General features: G+C 51.9%; 10 protein-coding genes across 10 annotated transcripts; 5 read left to right on the top strand and 5 right to left on the bottom strand.

Moving 5' to 3' along the window:
• Positions 1 to 160: 160 nt before the first annotated feature.
• Positions 161 to 729, bottom strand: CCOS01_01218 (uncharacterized protein; the record flags this gene model as incomplete). Its single annotated transcript, XM_060449414.1, has 2 exons — positions 161 to 655; positions 721 to 729. 2 exons carry the CDS (start codon positions 727 to 729, stop codon positions 161 to 163), a joined length of 504 nt encoding a protein of 167 aa, XP_060320852.1.
• Positions 730 to 1412: 683 nt separating this feature from the next.
• On the top strand, positions 1413 to 2491 carry CCOS01_01217 (uncharacterized protein; the record flags this gene model as incomplete). The annotated part of the gene is made up of 2 exons (XM_060449413.1): positions 1413 to 1626; positions 1683 to 2491. The coding sequence occupies 2 exons, from the start codon at positions 1413 to 1415 to the stop codon at positions 2489 to 2491; spliced, it is 1023 nt and encodes a 340-aa protein (XP_060320851.1).
• Positions 2492 to 2946: 455 nt separating this feature from the next.
• CCOS01_01216 (CFEM domain-containing protein) lies at positions 2947 to 3282 on the bottom strand (the record flags this gene model as incomplete). Its single annotated transcript, XM_060449412.1, has 1 exon — positions 2947 to 3282. One exon carries the CDS (start codon positions 3280 to 3282, stop codon positions 2947 to 2949), a length of 336 nt encoding a protein of 111 aa, XP_060320850.1.
• Positions 3283 to 5583: 2301 nt separating this feature from the next.
• Positions 5584 to 6418, bottom strand: CCOS01_01215 (uncharacterized protein; the record flags this gene model as incomplete). Its single annotated transcript, XM_060449411.1, has 2 exons — positions 5584 to 5916; positions 5999 to 6418. 2 exons carry the CDS (start codon positions 6416 to 6418, stop codon positions 5584 to 5586), a joined length of 753 nt encoding a protein of 250 aa, XP_060320849.1.
• A 1251-nt stretch (positions 6419 to 7669) lies between these two features.
• CCOS01_01214 (DnaJ domain-containing protein) lies at positions 7670 to 9084 on the bottom strand (the record flags this gene model as incomplete). The annotated part of the gene is made up of 2 exons (XM_060449410.1): positions 7670 to 8719; positions 8791 to 9084. The coding sequence occupies 2 exons, from the start codon at positions 9082 to 9084 to the stop codon at positions 7670 to 7672; spliced, it is 1344 nt and encodes a 447-aa protein (XP_060320848.1).
• Positions 9085 to 9447: 363 nt separating this feature from the next.
• Positions 9448 to 9900, top strand: CCOS01_01213 (uncharacterized protein; the record flags this gene model as incomplete). Its single annotated transcript, XM_060449409.1, has 3 exons — positions 9448 to 9502; positions 9559 to 9735; positions 9803 to 9900. The coding sequence occupies 3 exons, from the start codon at positions 9448 to 9450 to the stop codon at positions 9898 to 9900; spliced, it is 330 nt and encodes a 109-aa protein (XP_060320847.1).
• Positions 9901 to 10106: 206 nt separating this feature from the next.
• CCOS01_01212 (pre-mRNA-splicing factor slt-11) lies at positions 10107 to 11226 on the bottom strand (the record flags this gene model as incomplete). Its single annotated transcript, XM_060449408.1, has 2 exons — positions 10107 to 11126; positions 11191 to 11226. The coding sequence occupies 2 exons, from the start codon at positions 11224 to 11226 to the stop codon at positions 10107 to 10109; spliced, it is 1056 nt and encodes a 351-aa protein (XP_060320846.1).
• A 1576-nt stretch (positions 11227 to 12802) lies between these two features.
• CCOS01_01211 (uncharacterized protein) lies at positions 12803 to 14140 on the top strand (the record flags this gene model as incomplete). The annotated part of the gene is made up of 4 exons (XM_060449407.1): positions 12803 to 13015; positions 13090 to 13124; positions 13185 to 13506; positions 13565 to 14140. The coding sequence occupies 4 exons, from the start codon at positions 12803 to 12805 to the stop codon at positions 14138 to 14140; spliced, it is 1146 nt and encodes a 381-aa protein (XP_060320845.1).
• A 758-nt stretch (positions 14141 to 14898) lies between these two features.
• CCOS01_01210 (uncharacterized protein) lies at positions 14899 to 15048 on the top strand (the record flags this gene model as incomplete). Its single annotated transcript, XM_060449406.1, has 1 exon — positions 14899 to 15048. One exon carries the CDS (start codon positions 14899 to 14901, stop codon positions 15046 to 15048), a length of 150 nt encoding a protein of 49 aa, XP_060320844.1.
• A 535-nt stretch (positions 15049 to 15583) lies between these two features.
• CCOS01_01209 (transketolase) lies at positions 15584 to 16857 on the top strand (the record flags this gene model as incomplete). Its single annotated transcript, XM_060449405.1, has 2 exons — positions 15584 to 15958; positions 16099 to 16857. 2 exons carry the CDS (start codon positions 15584 to 15586, stop codon positions 16855 to 16857), a joined length of 1134 nt encoding a protein of 377 aa, XP_060320843.1.
• Positions 16858 to 17505: the final 648 nt, after the last annotated feature.

The raw sequence follows: 17505 nt of genomic DNA, 5'->3' as shown, positions 1-17505 counted from the left end.
AGCTGAGTGATAGTTCCAGGTTTCGCCACATGACATTGTGAGCCCATATAGAATGGAAATATTGTCGAAACGCCTCATTGCCTTAAGCTACTCCTGTGTCCTTTCAAGCTCTAGCCGGCTCTATTGCGCATAATGTTTGTCGTGCGTTTGGCTTGAGCTTTCACTCGGTGGGGTATTTCGGGTCGTAATGTTCGTAGTCTTCGTCGTCGGTATCGCTCTCAATCAGGACATCCCGTTCGCGTGCGTTCGCAAGTCTGTCTGCCTCTAGGGCTTGGCCGACTTTTGATCTCGGGGCGTCTAGCGCGTTTGGGGCATCGACGAGGGCGAATGCCGATTTGAAACCTGACTTCTTGAAGCCGCCCTTCTTGAGTCCTCCACCTGTCGTAGACTGCTGCGGCTGCTCGTTGTTGGCGAGCTTGATGCTGACAAGGCCATCCGCCCTGGCTTCAGCCTTCCGAGCTCGGGCGCCGGCGTTCGGATCGCGAACCATAGCCTTCATGTCTTTGAGACGTTGTTTATGGCTGTGGTCATAGCTACTAAGGTGCGCCTCGTAATCGTTCATGCGAGAGTATCCTTTCGAACAGAGGCTGCAATAGAATGATTGCAGGGCTTCGCGGGCGGCTGCGGTCTGCGCCGGGGGCAGTGTTTGGTGTCGCTGGGCAAGCGCATGTAGAATTAGAAGTTTGGTCAAGCAGAGAGAGAAACTAGAAGTTCTCTTACCGGAGGCATGTCTGTGGAATCAAGATAGCGAAGAGCTACCGGTCAGGCGCAACGGGAATATGTGATGGTCGGTATGGGGAAATGCTATCAGCGTATTTTTGGAGTCCTGGCTGAGATGTTACCAAGCTCGCAGGTTCCCGAAGCCCCAGCAACTTGGACCCACAACGTTGTGTGGGGAGTCGCAGCACGCCCTGAACATCACACATACCCGAGGTACTCCGTACCTTTACCACACATGGACACCTTGCCGTGAAAAACTTGATCTACGTCTGGCCGTCAAACACGTACTAAGTGTGAAAAATATATCATTGTCGGGGGAAACATCAGTATTTTCACCAACACAAAGTGGCCAGGCTATGGCATAGTAAGTTATGGATGAGTGAAGGTGAGGCAAGGCTAAGCTGGGTAAGGTACCTTGCTGCCGTAGGTGAAGGTCTTGCGGCTCTCCGGATTGACGCCAGGCCCACTAAACCTGCAGGCTCAGACGCGGGAACTGGCAAGTGCTGCCGCCCTTGCAACGTCAACCTATGACGTTCCGAGGATTGATCAGCTGCCCAGTTTGACAATTTGGAGGCCGACATTTCTAACTTCACCTTCCAAGTCTCAATTCTCTAATCTGTACAGCTCGATTTCAAATTGCACATATTCTGCTTCCAAAGACCGGTCTCGGTCGTGCCGGCGCTTGCGTAGCTATGGAGTCCAGATCTCTTCACTCGAAACCGTCGGAAGAGACTCTTATATCGCTCCTTCAACTAGACCCATCCCCAATCGAGACGCCACCGGCGGACGTTGATAAAGATCTTCCTCCTCTGCCTGAAGATGCCCTAGAGGATAGCATTGGCTCTCTCAGATCAACCTCTTCTGCGCCCGGATTAAGCGGCAGCGGTCACAGCGCTATCTTCTACCGTAAGTTGCCGAATTCAATTGCAAGTTGTATTGGCTAACGCGTACAAACCTTCTAGTAACACGGATCCAGAAGTTCTCTTCCTATCTAGTACCAGTTTTCACATCACTCCACGTCGTCAACACCTCGATAATACCACTGTTTGCGCGATCAGTCCCAGCTTCCGAGGCATACCTGCTACTTTCGAGGGAGATTTACCAAACATCTCTTACGGAGCCAATTCTCGTAGCGTTGCCCATCGTTGCACACATTGCCTCTGGATTCGCTCTCCGCCTAGTTCGCAGATCTCAGAACCTAAAGCGTTATGGAGGCAACACACCTGGCATGTACGCCTTGTATCGAGCCCAGACCGGCAAAACATCACGAACCTTGACCTACAATAGCGTCAACTCCGCTAGCAGGATATGGCCGTCCGTCAGCTACATATCTATCTCCGGCTACGTTTTCACGGTTCTTCTCGCTGCTCACGCGGGCATTAATCGGATCCTTCCCCTTCAAGTTGACGGCGATAGCTCGAACATTGGCTTGGGCTTCGTTTCGCATGGGTTTGCTCGACATCCCATCATCTCGTGGATTGCATACACCGGTCTTCTCGCAATAGGCTGCGGACATATGATTTGGGGCGCAGCAAAATGGCTGGGCCTGGCGCCAACGGCTATGGGGTGGAGTGGTAGTGGACACAATGTGATAGACAAAAAGGTACGACGGCGGAAAAGAAGAGCGTGGTGGGCGCTTCACGGCGCCGCTGTGGCTGCGGCCGGCATCTGGGCCGCCGGTGGACTGGGAATAGTGGCAAGAGGTGGCCCTACGGACGGATGGATTGGGAAGATTTATGATGATATTTACAGCAAGATTCCACTTTTGTAACTTAGATCAGGAGATCAGTAGTTTACAGGATGCACGATACCCAACCAACAGCAATATTCACAGCTAGCAACGCCAACTAACATAGACTGTAGGCCGCCGTAATATTTGTCTATTCACATTGATGCAAAGTGTAGCTTGTCATATGGCCAAGGGCATTTGACACTCCGCAGGCAAACAAGGTTGCCCAAAAACATAAGAGAAATGGATTTCATCTACCTAACTAACCAGCGCTATTGTACATATGTGTACGAAGATCATGGCCGCAACTTGTCAACAACACCAGCATCGAGAAAAAAAATCCTTCCCAGACGTAGCTCCCCAACAACTCCCCTTACACTGTGCACGATTCTCATGCATACAGCACCATCTTAGGTTATAAAGCAAATCCGTAGCTTTGAAAGAGAGACCCGGTCGATACATGGCGGTTTGTATCAACGAGTCAACTCTGGAGGAGCCTAGTTCTTTTCCCCGTTGTTACCGCCGTTGTTGTTGCCGCCGCCATTGTTTGTACCAGGGATGAAGCCACCGCCAGTGAGCTGTGGACAGGACTTCTGTGCAGCCTGAGCAGCCTTGATCAGGTCGTTCTGGTCTTTGCAGGCGCCGCTAACGCAGTTGACAAGTGAGTTGACATTGGCCTTTTGGCAGTAGCAATCCTTGATCTGATCTTGGGCGCAGCCACTCTTCTGGATGTCATCGTTGACACACTGCTTTGCGCAGTCGGGCACGTCAAGGCTGTCAGCAATGGCCATGCCGGCGGCGGCAGCGAGGATTGCGATGAATGATGTCTTCATTTTGAACAATGATGAATATGTTGAGAGACTATGTAGTGTAGTGAAGTCTGGGATGGTGTATATGGGAATTATCGAAGAGGCTCGTTGCGTTGTGACTGTAATGTGTGAATGGTAAAGGTCACATTCATCTTTGAGCGCGGTTGTGGTGAGCACTTATATATGTGGAACAGACAGGTATCATATCAGGAGTCTTTGGTGATTGTTCCTCTTCTCATCCTTTTGGTCTCCGCCCCTGACGTATGGTCTCGTTCCATCATCACGATCGTCGGCGATGGAACTTGGCATTGCCTTGTTCGTCACAACATGTTGATTGGACATCGGGAGAAGATGACCGCGCAATATGATCAACTAGGTTTTCGACGCTCTGCCGAGCAGGAGCACAGGAACGCAGGAGTGTAAGAGTGCGTTCCTAAAACCTAAATCACGAACTTGTTGGGACCGGGAGTACACTGCAATGACCAGATCCCAACTTCTATACGCTTTGCTCCCTTTTCCCCGCCGACATAGCCTGCTAGTGCTGTTAATCAGCGCCCTAAGGATCTTCTTGGTTTGACAGTCAGCGCCCAATTACATCAATTTTTGTTTGGGAGAGGGTGGGTGTCGTTCTGGCGTTGATGCTGGAAAATATTCCAATGCCTAGCTTGCATGAAAGACTCTAAGTCATGGGACGAGCCGTTCGGCTGAGGCACAGGCCTGCGTTTTGATCACTTCGAACCGTAGAGAGGGCTGTGGCGTTACGTATGACGGCGCGGCCGGCAACTTCAAGACGCAGAGCCGCGTCAAAGCCACGCGCAAAGATGACTGAGCACCCAACGGCTGTGCTTCTATCTGAGCGTTCTTTGGTGGCTTCGCCGAATTCCTGTCAGGTAAGCGACCTTCGAGACGTTTTCCAAAGTCAGCATCACCGAAACGGATGTCACATTATGGGTTCTGTGCGATTCCCTGAGGATCATTCAGTCGTATAGGTAATCAACCCTGTGTGCTGGCCATCAGCCTCTTGCTGCCTATTTCGGGTTAATGCGTTGTCGTGGAGGTCCGGGTATTTTCAACAGAAATTTGTCTCTCGAAACGACATAGCCCTCACGTGCTGCAACCATGACCTTTCTGATGATGCTTCGTTTGGAGCCTTGGACGTTGCACAGCAAACTTGCGGAGTTTAGTGCTCGTGTCAAATATTCAGTACTGGCATATGTTGAGCTGCGTAGTTCCGTTCCTCGTATATCAGATAAATGGCTAGGGTCGCTAAGTGGCCTGCCGAGCTTCGACATGTTGTACCGTCGCCAAGTCCAAGTTCATCAGTCGGGGGAAGTTGAACAGGGTTGAAGGATTGTTTTCTATTCCACCCCGTTGCTGTCCTGTTGGGTTTGTTGCTCCCTCTGAACACTGATCCTGGGCAAGGTGTCATGATTGTGGGGATCTAGAAACTGAAAGAGAGCATTCGGTCCTGCCCCTGATATTGCTCGCTTGGCTCGGACTGATAAGCTTGTCTTATCCCAGGCACAACATGGAACCGGTTCTGGAGTAGGAAACTATATCTAAGCCTTTTATCGGTGGCTCTGCATGGTTGGTGAATTCCCCGTGTAGGCAATAGCCGTCAGTTTGTTCACGGAATTAATCTTACTGGAAGCATATTTTCAACACTTACCTTACTGAGCTCGATGAAAGCCAGTGGGTGGATCTATCAGTGGCAGGTTGGTGGTGACATCACAGCCTACCGTCTACCTTGTCTAGATCTCTGTCATGGTCTGGACCATCGTCATCATCAAAAGTGAATCCCCTATGCGCGAGTGATGCTGTAAATAATGACTTGAAAGCCCAGGAAAGTTATGATGAGAAAGATGGACGAAATAAGAAAGATAGGCGTGGAATATGGAGTGGGAGACACTAGAACGTATCTATGTCGAAACATTGGCCGGGGAGACGTTGTTTTGAGATGGCAGCATGTGACTATAGAAATCGGCGTCACATTTACAGTTGCAATTTCTCTGTGGTTCTTCCTCCCATGCGAGAACAGGACGAGACTGCCCGGCCAGCAATGCTTAGCTCCACCCCCTTTGAGCCCGTTAAATAGCTCGATGCTATGCAGCTATTCAATGTGTGTAATGACAAGTCTACCTTTGGAAAATTCGCTGTTATTGCCACTATAAGAGTATCTCGCAAACCATAACCGCCAACACATGTGGAAGCCCCTGTAACCATCCGTCCCTTGGCGCCGATGAACCTCGCCTACCACGATCTCATTCGGTAGGTAGACATAGCGACCATAGCCAAGTCTTGTTCGGCATGTCTAGTCGATTACTCTTATCCACGCACTGAGCCTGAGCAGGGCCCCGGTCCACCATAGCTGTCCTTATCTCCCGTCTTTGTAAAGACGATGTCTGGATGGCCCTTCGGGCAGGACTCACTGTCGCTCGGGCCGTCGAAGCCGTGAATAATGGAACATGAAGGCGTCGATGAAATCTCTGGTATGTAAAGCCACCCATTGCAGCCGTCAGGAGTTCCAAGATGGCAGATTGTGCAGCAATCCTGAGCGCTTTTGGCCGGGTGCAGGTTGAACACCCAGCCGCCGCCACCCTCATCGATACCGATCCAGTTGACTTCTCGGATGAACTTGGACTTAACACACTCGGGAATCTATGATAAGTGGTCAGATACCGAAGAAAACATGGACCATCATACAAAATGGCATGACTGGCGAGTGAGGCCTGCTGCTTACCGGCTTCAGAGTAGAGGATGGAGCTGGGGGCGAGGTCAGAGAGGTAGCCGTGGAAGAAGGTGACGATGATGTGGCGGTTGAAGTCGCAAGGTTCTCAGCGTTGCCTGGACCAGACGTGTGATTCTTGATGGACAGTGTGACCGTGAGAGGAACCACGATGGCGAGAGTAAGGAGGCCTATGCATATACCGATCATTGCCTTCCAGTTCCAAAGACGTGAGACTTTCTCAACACCGATAGTCGAGGCGGCATCATCACCCACATGGACCGAGTGAAATATTTCGTTCTCCCTGGTGCCGTCATTACCGCCTTTGCCGATCCCGAGGTCTGTCATTGGAATGACAACGGCCTCAGGGGCTGAGTAGACCACTACTTGTGGCAGCGGATTATTGGTTTCCTCAACCCACTTGATGGTCGTCATGGTGGCTTGTCAGGGGAGGAATGCGACTGTGAAGGAGAGAGCGATGCGAAGGCAGGTGCGACTTCTGAGGAAGGCGAGTCTGGCGAGAACTGAAGATCGGCGCAGTGAATACAAGATGTAGAGGAACTAACAGTCCCTCTGGTCTGTCTGGTGTCGTCGCGAGAGACTTCTGTAGAAAAAAATGAGTGGTGTATGTTTGTTTGTCCGACGATGGAAGCACGGAAGGCGTGGTGTGGTAAATGATAAGCTTGTCCCGTGCGACTTTTACTACGAGGTGAACTTTGCGCCCGAACCGAAGAATACACAGCTAGGAATAAATGCCAGGCCGTTCAGGAAAGTCGGTGAACAACGAATGAGATAGGTAGCGGAGCATAAACGTCTACCTTTCCAAAATAACAAGAAGCACCCCCTAAAGGTCAGTGGCATCGCAGATCTAGTCTACCAGTCAACGTACGACTATCCGCCTTTTTATTACCACTATTACTATAACTACCACAGTACGCTTTCTAAAGCTTATTCCGTGTGGCATATGTATACAAGAAGATATGGCAGTAATAGCAACAACAGTAGCAGCAGTAGCAGCTGTAGTAGGAGTAGGAACATGAACAATGGGATGGGTTATGGAGCTGCAAAGTATTGTGCCACTCACCTGTACACTATCTCTCTGCTGCCTCCAAGGCTAATTCCAAACTGATGCCTCGTTGTTAGTCTTTCCCAGCTCAAACATCATGGGAGGCGGGGGCTTCCGAGAGTTCTAGGATGCTGTGGCCTCACTGCACAAAGAAGAAGGAGCAAACAGGTAACCTTTTTGTTAGTCCACATACTTTCATTGGAACGCGAGGCCCATATTCGGCGTCTGGTAGTTGAGGGGCAGTACTATGCGCTGATCGAGACAAGGTTGCTGACCTACCTTGTGGCAGCCTCCTTGAGAAGGCCGAATTTTCTTCCGACAATTGGCCAAAGGACCGCCTCAACCATAAAAAACAATGCCCAGTCCATGTCTATGTGGTAGGATATGACAGCCTGTATCGGAGACCTCTAGTTGAAAGTCAACTGGACCGAAGGCTGCGAGTAAAGATCTCGACTGAGCCAGTCCGACTCACAAGAACTGAGTTGTATAGGATCTCAAAATGAAACCGGGGAGTCATATATTGAAATCCGACATCCGATCATCTATTCTATTACGTCTAATCATGTTCTACGCCCAAACCAGGACAACTGTGTCGGAGCTCATCAAAACAAGAGTCTCCTTTACTGAGTCAAAGACTTGGCGTCACCATCCTTGAGCTTGCCAGCGCCGACCAATCTCTTGACCTCCTCGCTCCAGACACCCTTAATCTCATCAGCCACCTTAAGGCCGTTGAGCTTGCCAGCCAAAGCCGCAATCTCGTCAGGGTCGATCTGGCCCTGGACGAGCTCGACGTCACCGAGAACAGAGTCAATTGTAGCAGCGGAGGGCTCGCCAGAGGCAAAGTAGTTGGCGTCCTTGACCGAACCCTTGAGAACACGCTTGTTCTTCTTGACAGCGTTCTTTGCCGCCTCCTTGGCCTTCTTCGACTGCTCTCTGTCGACCTTAGCCTTCTCTTCTGCTTCCTTGGCAGCCTTCTCCTCGGCCTCCTTCTTGGCCTGAGCCTCCTCGAGGGCCTTCTTCTCGGCGGCCTCCTTTTCGAACTTCTTCTTGTTCTTGGCAGCGTTGGCCTCTTGTCTGAAACGCTTGATGCGCTCGTCGCTGGCCGAGCAGTCGTCAAGCAATTTGCGGAGACGAGCGTTGTCCTCAGCCTTCTTCTTCTTGCGGGCGTTAGCATTCTTGCGTTCCGTATGGCGCTTCTGATCGCGGTTTTCGTTGTCGTCGGGGACATCCTCATCGAGATACTCGAAAGTTCTCCAACTATCAAAGTTATACCAGAAGTTGTAGAACTCCTCCACGTGCTCCTTGGAGGACTTGTCGTCACCAAAGGTCGGTACCGGCTGGGTTTTGGAGAAACGACCTTCAGCCTTGAAGACGTTGCTCCAGAGCTTGTAGAATGTGCTGCCACCCTTGGCCAGTTGCTTCTTGGTGGGGGGATCGACGTCGGCCTTCTCGTCGACTGAGTCGTACTGCTGACGCTTGGTGGGGTCCAGAAGAACCTCGGTGGCCTTCTGGATGCACTTGAAGAAGTTGTCGTCATCGACAATACCAGCAGCGGCCTTCTTGTCCGGGTGGTGCTTGAGAACCTTCTTGCGGTGGGCGCGCTTGATCTGATCCTCAGTGGCCTTCCAGCGATACTTGGTCAGACCCAGAACCTGGTAGTGGTCTTGGTTCTATGGGAGTCGGGAATCAGTCGTCGATCGCTACAGACGTAACATCTCGTATACGAGAGGCAGTCACTAACCTTCCAATCCTTGGCATCGCGCTGAAGCATCATGGGGTCCTCAGCCTCGCTAATTTCGCCATCGTCTTCATTCTCGACATTCTTAGTAGCCTCTTGAGCCTGGATACGATCATCCTCGGAGAAGGTGCGCTTGTGGCGGGCCCGGCGAGCGTGGGCAAGGAAGTGAGGGCCGACAGGCTCAAGGCTTCGCTGAGTGGCAGCAGAGACCTTGCCGACGGTCTTGAAGTCCTTCTCTGCGGACCATCCCTCGGGAACGACCGGGAGAACGTGGGGAACAACAATGGCGGAAGCCATTCTGATAGATGCGAATAAATTGGTTTATCGCAATCGATTCTTGTGCGTCTCGAAGAGCAAAGACGTCGTTGAATTCAAGAAAAAAAAATTACAGGAACGTGGGGTAGAGTTTTCTTTGGAGAAGGTGTGGGTGGCGCTAGGAAAAAGGGAGGGGGGGGGGGGGGCGTGTCCCTAAGATTCTCCGGATGCCGGGAGCATTTTTGTGTCGAATGCCTGAGCCGATGTCTATGAAGGTACCTGGTTCATGTTTAGAATATCACTTTTTGTTCTCTGCGAAACATATGCACCAGTCAGGCACCTTCCTCCCGAACTCATCATTGTCCTAAGCTTGTTGTTTTCCTCGACAGCTTCACTGCTTTTACTATGTCGCTGCCTGCTTACCGACACCTCTGGCGCGCGGCGCGAATCGCATTCAAGGGTTTGGATTTCTCTGGCTTGTTTGAGTATCTGTTATTGACGTTTCTTCTTTCGCAGGCGATGACCGAGTCCTCACAGCAGCGCAACAGCAGATACGGCAAGGTTTTAGAGATCAAGCAACACTCAAGCCGACAGACCCTTCCTACAGCTCCGCCATCCAGAAAGCTGAAGATATTGCTAAGATCCTAAGAGAAAATGTAGTTCAGGGAAAGCAGGATGATTCTCGTGTCTTCAGTAAGTTGCGGGCATTGATATACGGCCATAACCTGTGCTGCCTAGTATACTGACGAAGACTCTGCAGAGTTGCGCATTCATGAGGACACCGAACGTGGAGACAACGACTCGATTAAGATGGCCGGTGGCGGGTCGGCAACAATGGGCGGGTGTGGCTGCAGTTGAAGGGAAGACATCGAGGCAGGTGTGGCATATGAGAGATGCCTGTAATATTGTATAACAAAACAAATGTACAACAAAACCCTTGATACCCAGGCAGTTGGTATGAAGCCTTCCACTCCATCTCGATTTCCAGTCGTCAAACCCTGATGAAATCAATGACGCCTAAACTCCCTTGAGATGCTACCCGAGTTTCCTTGGTCCCTCACATCTCAGTCGCCCTGTAGACTAACATACTGTGCGCCATCGTCTGCGCCTGGCGGGGGTGCAACGACTGGTGCAGCTGGCGAGTGAGCGGCGTTTCCTACATCCGAGCGACCGGCAATCTGCCTCTTTACACCTCTGCCATCGGCTCCCCGCGCGTTCGCCTGCCCTCGTCGAGCGTCCATGAGCATCTGTGAACGCTGCTCCTTGTCCATCGTCCCGATTGCTTTGGGGACACCCCATCGCACTCGCAACGGGCATCCTGCAATAACGGCACGACCCTGACATGATGCAGCAGCTTTCTCAGCCGCCTCTCTCGTTTCGTAGTTGACGAATGCGCAGTGTGACATATGGGAGCAAACCAGACTTTTGAGTCTGCCATGCGTTTTGAAGAAATCTCGGATCTTGTGCTCAGGAAGGTCGTCCTCGATCCCGGTGATGAAGAGGGACATGATATTCTTGTCAGCCGGAGGCATCCAATCCTGTGGTCCAGGAGGCAACTGTGCAGCGCTTGGAAAAGCTTGCTTCGGCCTGCCCGGCCTCGCACCTAGAGCTACGGCAGCTCTCGAGTCTCTGGTTCGGATAGGTCCTGGCCCACCGACACCGGCGCCGACGGCTGGGTTGCCACCTAGTCCACCGCTTGAACCGGAGCCTTTCTGACCCTCGTCGTCGGGATTCTCGACGGCGCGGCCCTTTCGAAAGTACGGTTTACTTGCAGCCAATCTTCGCAGGAGTTCTCTAGCCTTTTCGTCCGTTTTTTCGTATTCTTCGACTCCCGCGCGACCTTCTTCAATGGCGAGTTCGTTATTTTGGGCAAAATATTCGCGGTTGATGTCGGACGATGGCCCCGGGGCTACCATCTTCAAGGCTGCATCGCGAACCACGATGGGCAGCCCAAAAGAAAGGTCCAGCATGCATGCCTGGCAACAGTTTTTGAGCCGCGCGCAGGTCAGGCAGATGTTTGTTCGCTTCTTTCGGCCGTGGGCTCGGTCAGCACTCCAGCTGAAGACAGTGAAAGGTCTCGTACACTACGACGGAGTGTTAGCAGAATGCTGAACGTTGAAGATAGAGTGGCGGGGAAGGTAGCAATACCAATTTGCACTCGGAGCCATAATCTTCTTTCAACATTTTGACGTAAGGATTCTCTGGTAGACAGTTTTCGCAAACAGAAGGGAAATCAGTCGATTCCCAGCCTGAGCGATTCAGGTCTTGTTTGATTTGTGGTGGCATGGCGCCTCGGGGTTCGCAGAGCTCTGCGACGAGTGCGGATCGTGATGTGAGGTGGCCGATGATACGGATCGTGAGATTTTTCAGTGTGGTGAGCGAAGAATCCTGATGTCGCTCGCGAAACTACGTAGGAATGAATGTCGAGCGCGGGCCCGACCGCGCAGGGTTCACTCATTACGGTGCCTACCTACCCACTCCCCGCCACATTTCCTCACTCTAGTCTCCAGGTACCGATACGGAGTGCGTATCTAAAAGTGTGGCGTCGAGCTGCTATCAGTGCTCCACGTCCCGCCTCTTCACGTGATATCCGCCACATTTGCAAACTCGCTGGGCCATTCACCGAACATCTTATCTACATAGTATTCCTCGGGCACGTAAGGCTCATTCAGTACCTTAAGATACTTCAGTTATAGAGTTTTGACTGGACAACCTGGATTCAAGGCATCACGAGTACGAATAGTGTGTGCTGTGTATATTTGAATTACCAGAGACCGAGAAAGTTCCCGATCGATGATGCCCTCCTGGTCTGGTTGTGAAACCAGGGTAGACGGTCGTCTCCAAAACTCCGAAGATGCTCTTGAGCCGTAGAACGCATCAACAAGTCCCTGAATCGACTGTCGACAAGACTGATTGATGGTGCCTACCTGGATATCCGCGTATCTCTAGAACCAGGTAGGTGGCGGATACTCAAGCCCAACCACATCAGGGAATAATCTGGAAGGTGCCTCAGAGGCTAAGACGTGTGTGCAAAGTGTGGCAGTCTATCAGATCGTGCTAGGTAGAAGAACCATAAGCTAAAAATCACTACCAACTGTTCGAATTCGTATTCGGATTGGATAGCCCCTGGCCGGTATGCATATGTTTCCCGCCCAGCCGTCGTCTCACCGCCTGCTCAACAAAGCAAGTACTCGAACCCTTTGCGCCTCTCGATTGGACAATTGCCAGAGATGGGACCCCTGGGGCCAGGTCTCTGTCAATTTGAACTCTGAAGATCCCTGCGACCACTACCAGGTAAATGGACATTGGACAACAGTCCGGCCTCGCGTTTTTCATCTCATTTTATTGCACCAGACTTTGCCTGGTGGCAGGTACTACCGTGCTACGGCCTGTCATTAGCTGTTGTAACGCCCAGGAACAGTGGACTGGGAGGACTAAGAGGGGGATGTTGGAAATTTGACACAGCCAAAACGAGACAATCTCGACCGTTGCCGCGTCCCTTCGACTCCTTTTTCCGCTTGATACTTTGTCACTACTGAAAAAAGCCTACGCCCCCGCTCTCCCGAATACCAACCCGATTGCCCGTCCTAATACCTTACCGATCTTGTTGTCCTGCGCTTTCAATTTATTCCTTCTCCTTCCTTCCTTCCTTACCTCCTTCACCCTTCAGACCAAATACTTTACAGCCTTCCAGGTCTCCACCAAGTTTCTCTTCCTGCAAACAACTTTCCTACACGTTGTCTATTCACTACTCAACACAATGGTTACTTCAACAGCCTCTAACCTCGAGCGCGAGGACCATGCTCGCGATGCTCAATTCAATAAGGCACTGCACGGTACAAGTGCTCAGGCCACTGGTGGTCTTGCCGCCATGTTCAGCAAAGGCCGTGATGCGAAGCAGGCTGCCGTCGATGAGTACTTCAAGCACTGGGACAACAAGGCGGCAAAGGACGAAACTCCCGAGGAGCGCGCAGTATGCAACTCGACCTTTTCCTAGCCTTGAACCTATCTTTACTTGTCACGGATGCTGACCTTTGCTTGACATAGGCTCGTACAGCTGAATATGCGACCTTGACCAGACAGTACGCGGCGCCCCCCCCCCCCCCCTCCTGTACAAACACTAGCTAATTCTGGGTTTATAGCTACTACAACCTGGCGACCGACCTGTACGAGTATGGTTGGGGCCAGTCCTTCCACTTCTGCCGTTTCTCCCACGGCGAGCCCTTTTATCAGGCGATTGCCCGTCATGAGCACTACCTTGCCCACCAGATCGGAATCAAGGAGGGTATGAAGGTGCTTGACGTCGGATGTGGTGTTGGCGGACCTGCGCGCGAAATCGCAAAGTTCACTGGCTGCCACGTCACCGGTCTGAACAACAACGACTACCAAATCGATAGAGCTACTCACTACGCTGCGAAGGAGGGCCTGTCGAAGCAGCTTGAGTTCGTCAAGGGAGACTTCATGGTACGTGGTTGTTATAGTGATCAGATCCATATTCAAATGATTAACGTTGATCTTGCAGCAAATGTCTTTCCCCGATAACTCCTTCGATGCCGTCTACGCCATCGAGGCCACCGTCCACGCACCCAGTCTGGAGGGTATTTACAGCGAGATCTTCCGTGTTTTGAAGCCCGGTGGCGTCTTTGGTGTTTATGAGTGGTTGATGACGGACGAGTACGACAACGACAACCTGGCCCACCGTGAAATCCGCTTGGGCATCGAGCAGGGCGATGGTATTTCCAACATGTGTAAGGTCTCTGAGGGTCTGGCCGCCATGAAGACTGCCGGATTCGAGATGCTCCACCACGAGGATCTTGCTGACAGGCCCGACCCCATGCCATGGTACTGGCCCCTGTCGGGAGAGCTCAAGTACATCCAGTCCGTCTTTGACATTTTCACTATTGTTCGTATGACCAAGGTGGGACGATTCCTCATGCACAATGTAGTTGGTGGACTCGAGGCTCTCAAGATTGCCCCTGCCGGTACGAAGAAGACGGCCGACAGTCTGGCATGGGCTGGCGACTGCCTTGTTGCTGGTGGCAAAGAGCACTTGTTCACACCTATGTACTTGATGGTCGGAAAGAAGCCCGCCAACTAGGCGTCACTTTTGTACGCCTTGGATGCAGAGATGACGGCATAGACGGACACCAACGGAAAAAGATTAGAGGCTATGAATTTTTCTACTCGATGTACGAGTGTTACACCAGTACTATAATTGTAATTAGGCAACTGCAGCCAGACGGTTTTAACGACAATTCACGGTTGGCCATGATAGATAGGAAGTTAGGAAATGTGGGTGAGAGTTTTTCCAGAGGAAAATACGCTGGCCGATAAGCTGGCAAAAGTGACTGGCTACTACACAATGTCACATAGACGTGAGTCCAAGACGAGAGTTCCACATGCACATGCTTATGGCAGACTATTGTTTGTCCATGTAGCCCCCATCGCTTCTCAGCTCACCATCTATGGAAGCGGGTCAAATATTGCAGCAGGTTGCGTGCCGTAGGTAGCTATTGTGTACCGGCTGAGATTATGGATAAGGAGACTTGGGCTATCCTGCAAGGCAGTACATACGATAAATAGCAAGTTTAACGAATGATCCAGAGCCCATTACGGCAGGCCACATAAGAAAGACACTGCTCGAACCTTTTTATTCCTAACAGCCATGAACGAGGGTTGCGGATGATGGTGTCAGCTGTGCACATGATCACCATCACAGTTCTGGGTATTGCTCAAAGACTTTCTGTGGAACATGCATACCTATTGCCCAGACCACCTCATCGAGTCCCTTTTCGTTGATTCTCGCTCGGACCTAAGTGGCTCGCCGTTCGGATGGAAGCGGGTGGCACCGGGCGCATGGTGCGCAGAAAGCGTTTGCTGAGTAGGAAGCTTATGGAGATCCGTGTCCGGCCGTCCCTCGAGGGGGAGCTTAAGCCCGACGCCGACAAAGGAGTACTTAGAAAGGCCGATGCAAACACTCCCGTTAGCTGGGCTAGCCAGGAGTAATGCCAAGAGTATCCGTATTAACGCAGAAAATTTATGGAAGGGAGTCCTTAGGAAGCCAGCGGAGCTTATCGGGATTAAATCGGACCTGGGTTTGGGCGCAATTTGGATGGGGACTAATCGTTGAAATACAGCGTGATTGGCTCAGAAAAGTTACCCCCGATTATCTAATGCTCGAGAACACCGCTAATACTGAATAGGGCTAGCTCCCCGCCCGGGACCTCCCCAACGCTGTTGTCTGGCAGCTCGCCGCAATTCAACGGACTCAACGCCCATACCTAGAGCTGAGCAAAAAAAAAAAAGGCTGCGAAATCCCTCGAGAGCTCCCCGTCGACTTTCTCATCCCTCTCACTTCGACGTCCAATTCTCGTCGTTGGCCATCGTCAACCCCACCACCCCGAGGTCACGTCTTGTCCATCCACGACATTTTTCTCCTCGTCTCCTCATTATCCAGATTCTCTTGGGATAACTAGCTTCTTTCGCGTTGCGACCTGTGCGTCTTTTCTACCATCCAATCCTCCTAAGACCAATATTCGCGATGTCCCGATTCCTCCGTCCCGCAGCACGCCTGGCGTCCTCTGCCAGAGCTGCCTCCCTCCGCACCTCCCCCATCTCTCAATTCGTTAGCCGGCCTGCTGCTTTCACCATCCAGTCACGGACATATGCCGACGCAAAGGGAACCAAGGACTACACTGTCCGAGAGGCCCTCAACGAGGCCCTCGCCGAGGAGCTTGAGGCCAATGACAAGGTCTTCGTTCTGGGTGAGGAGGTCGCTCAGTACAACGGCGCATATAAGGTCACAAAGGGTCTTCTGGACCGGTTCGGCGATAAGCGTGTCATTGATACACCCATCACCGAGAGCGGTTTCTGTGGTCTCGCCGTTGGCGCTGCCCTCAGCGGACTGCACCCTGTGGTAAGTTGCTTCCCCGGCAAGTCGATAAGGTCCATGGACTTTGAATTTGGCTATTCAAATATCCGAGCAACAACTCTCTAGCTCGAACTTATGGAATCAAGGTTTCGGTGGCCTGTGACTGACTCTTGTGTTTCCTCCAGTGCGAGTTCATGACCTTCAACTTCGCCATGCAAGCCATCGATCAGATCGTCAACTCCGCCGCTAAGACCCTCTACATGTCCGGTGGCATCCAGCCCTGTAACATCACTTTCCGCGGCCCCAATGGCTTCGCCTCTGGTGTTGCTGCGCAGCACTCTCAGGACTACTCAGCCTGGTACGGCAGCATTCCTGGTCTGAAGGTCGTCTCCCCTTGGAGTGCCGAGGACGCCAAGGGTCTGCTCAAGGCGGCCATCCGCGATCCCAACCCCGTCGTCGTTCTCGAGAACGAGCTCATGTACGGCCAGACTTTCCCCATGTCGGAGGCTGCCCAGAAGGATGACTTCGTTATTCCCTTCGGCAAGGCCAAGATCGAGCGCTCCGGCAAGGACTTGACCATTGTCACGCTCTCCCGATGCGTCGGCCAGGCTCTGGTTGCTGCTGAGAACTTGAAGAAGAACTACGGCGTCGATGTCGAGGTTATCAACCTGCGCTCCGTCAAGCCCTTGGACGTCGAGACCATTGTTCAGTCTGTCAAGAAGACCCACCGCCTGCTTTCCGTTGAGTCTGGATTCCCTGCCTACGGTGTCGGCTCAGAAATCCTGGCTGTGACGATGGAGTACGCCTTTGACTACCTTGATGCGCCCGCCCAGAGGGTCACTGGTGCCGACGTCCCTACCCCTTACGCGGCCGGCCTGGAAGAGATGGCTTTCCCTACTGAGCAGATCATTGAGAACTACGTCGCCAAGATGCTGCGTCTGTAAGAGAGTTGCGTGTTGTGGACGAGAGAGTACAGGCCTGGGCAAGCTGCCTCTTTGTGGCTTCCGAGGTGGAAGCTGATCTATAATGGCCCTTGGAGCTCGATAGACTTGGGGAAGAAGCTTGTACTTGTATGTTGCTTAGTTGTCATATATACGTCTCATACCCTGGGATTACAACTGTATGCGATGATCCATGCGCTATGGCATAAAGTAGTGAGCCCTTCGCCATTACGGAGTTCAACGTTGTCATGGCTGGGGCGGCCGATGAATGTCAGAGTGACGAAACAAAATATCCCTGGGCAAAATAGGTTCAGAGCCCAGGGACTGGGGAAATGAGGATACCATCTATGTGCGCCATCTATGGCCTGAAGCCACTCAGTGATGAAATAATTTGTCACAAAAACCCCAGGAGCCCGATGATAACTAATATGGAAGTCGTAACCGCTTTATGGCAGAGACTCCTCCATGTGCGATCTTGACTGAAAGTCATCCATCAAAGCTGCCCATCTCGAGCGAAGGTTACCCAAAAGCCTTCCCTTAGAATCATGGCTATTTTGTGATTTCCCCAACTAAGGTATGTAAACATGCGGCCTTTCACCTCAGGTGCTCAAATATTTTGCCTTACCTAAGGGAAGGAGAGGTAGGAGGGGC

Source organism: Colletotrichum costaricense (genome assembly GCF_030867565.1).
Source record: "Colletotrichum costaricense strain IMI 309622 chromosome Unknown Scaffold_1.1, whole genome shotgun sequence".
Taxonomy (NCBI): domain Eukaryota; kingdom Fungi; phylum Ascomycota; class Sordariomycetes; order Glomerellales; family Glomerellaceae; genus Colletotrichum; species Colletotrichum costaricense.
Note: the sequence above shows the minus strand (reverse complement) of the source record. Positions and strands in the feature narration are given on the sequence as shown.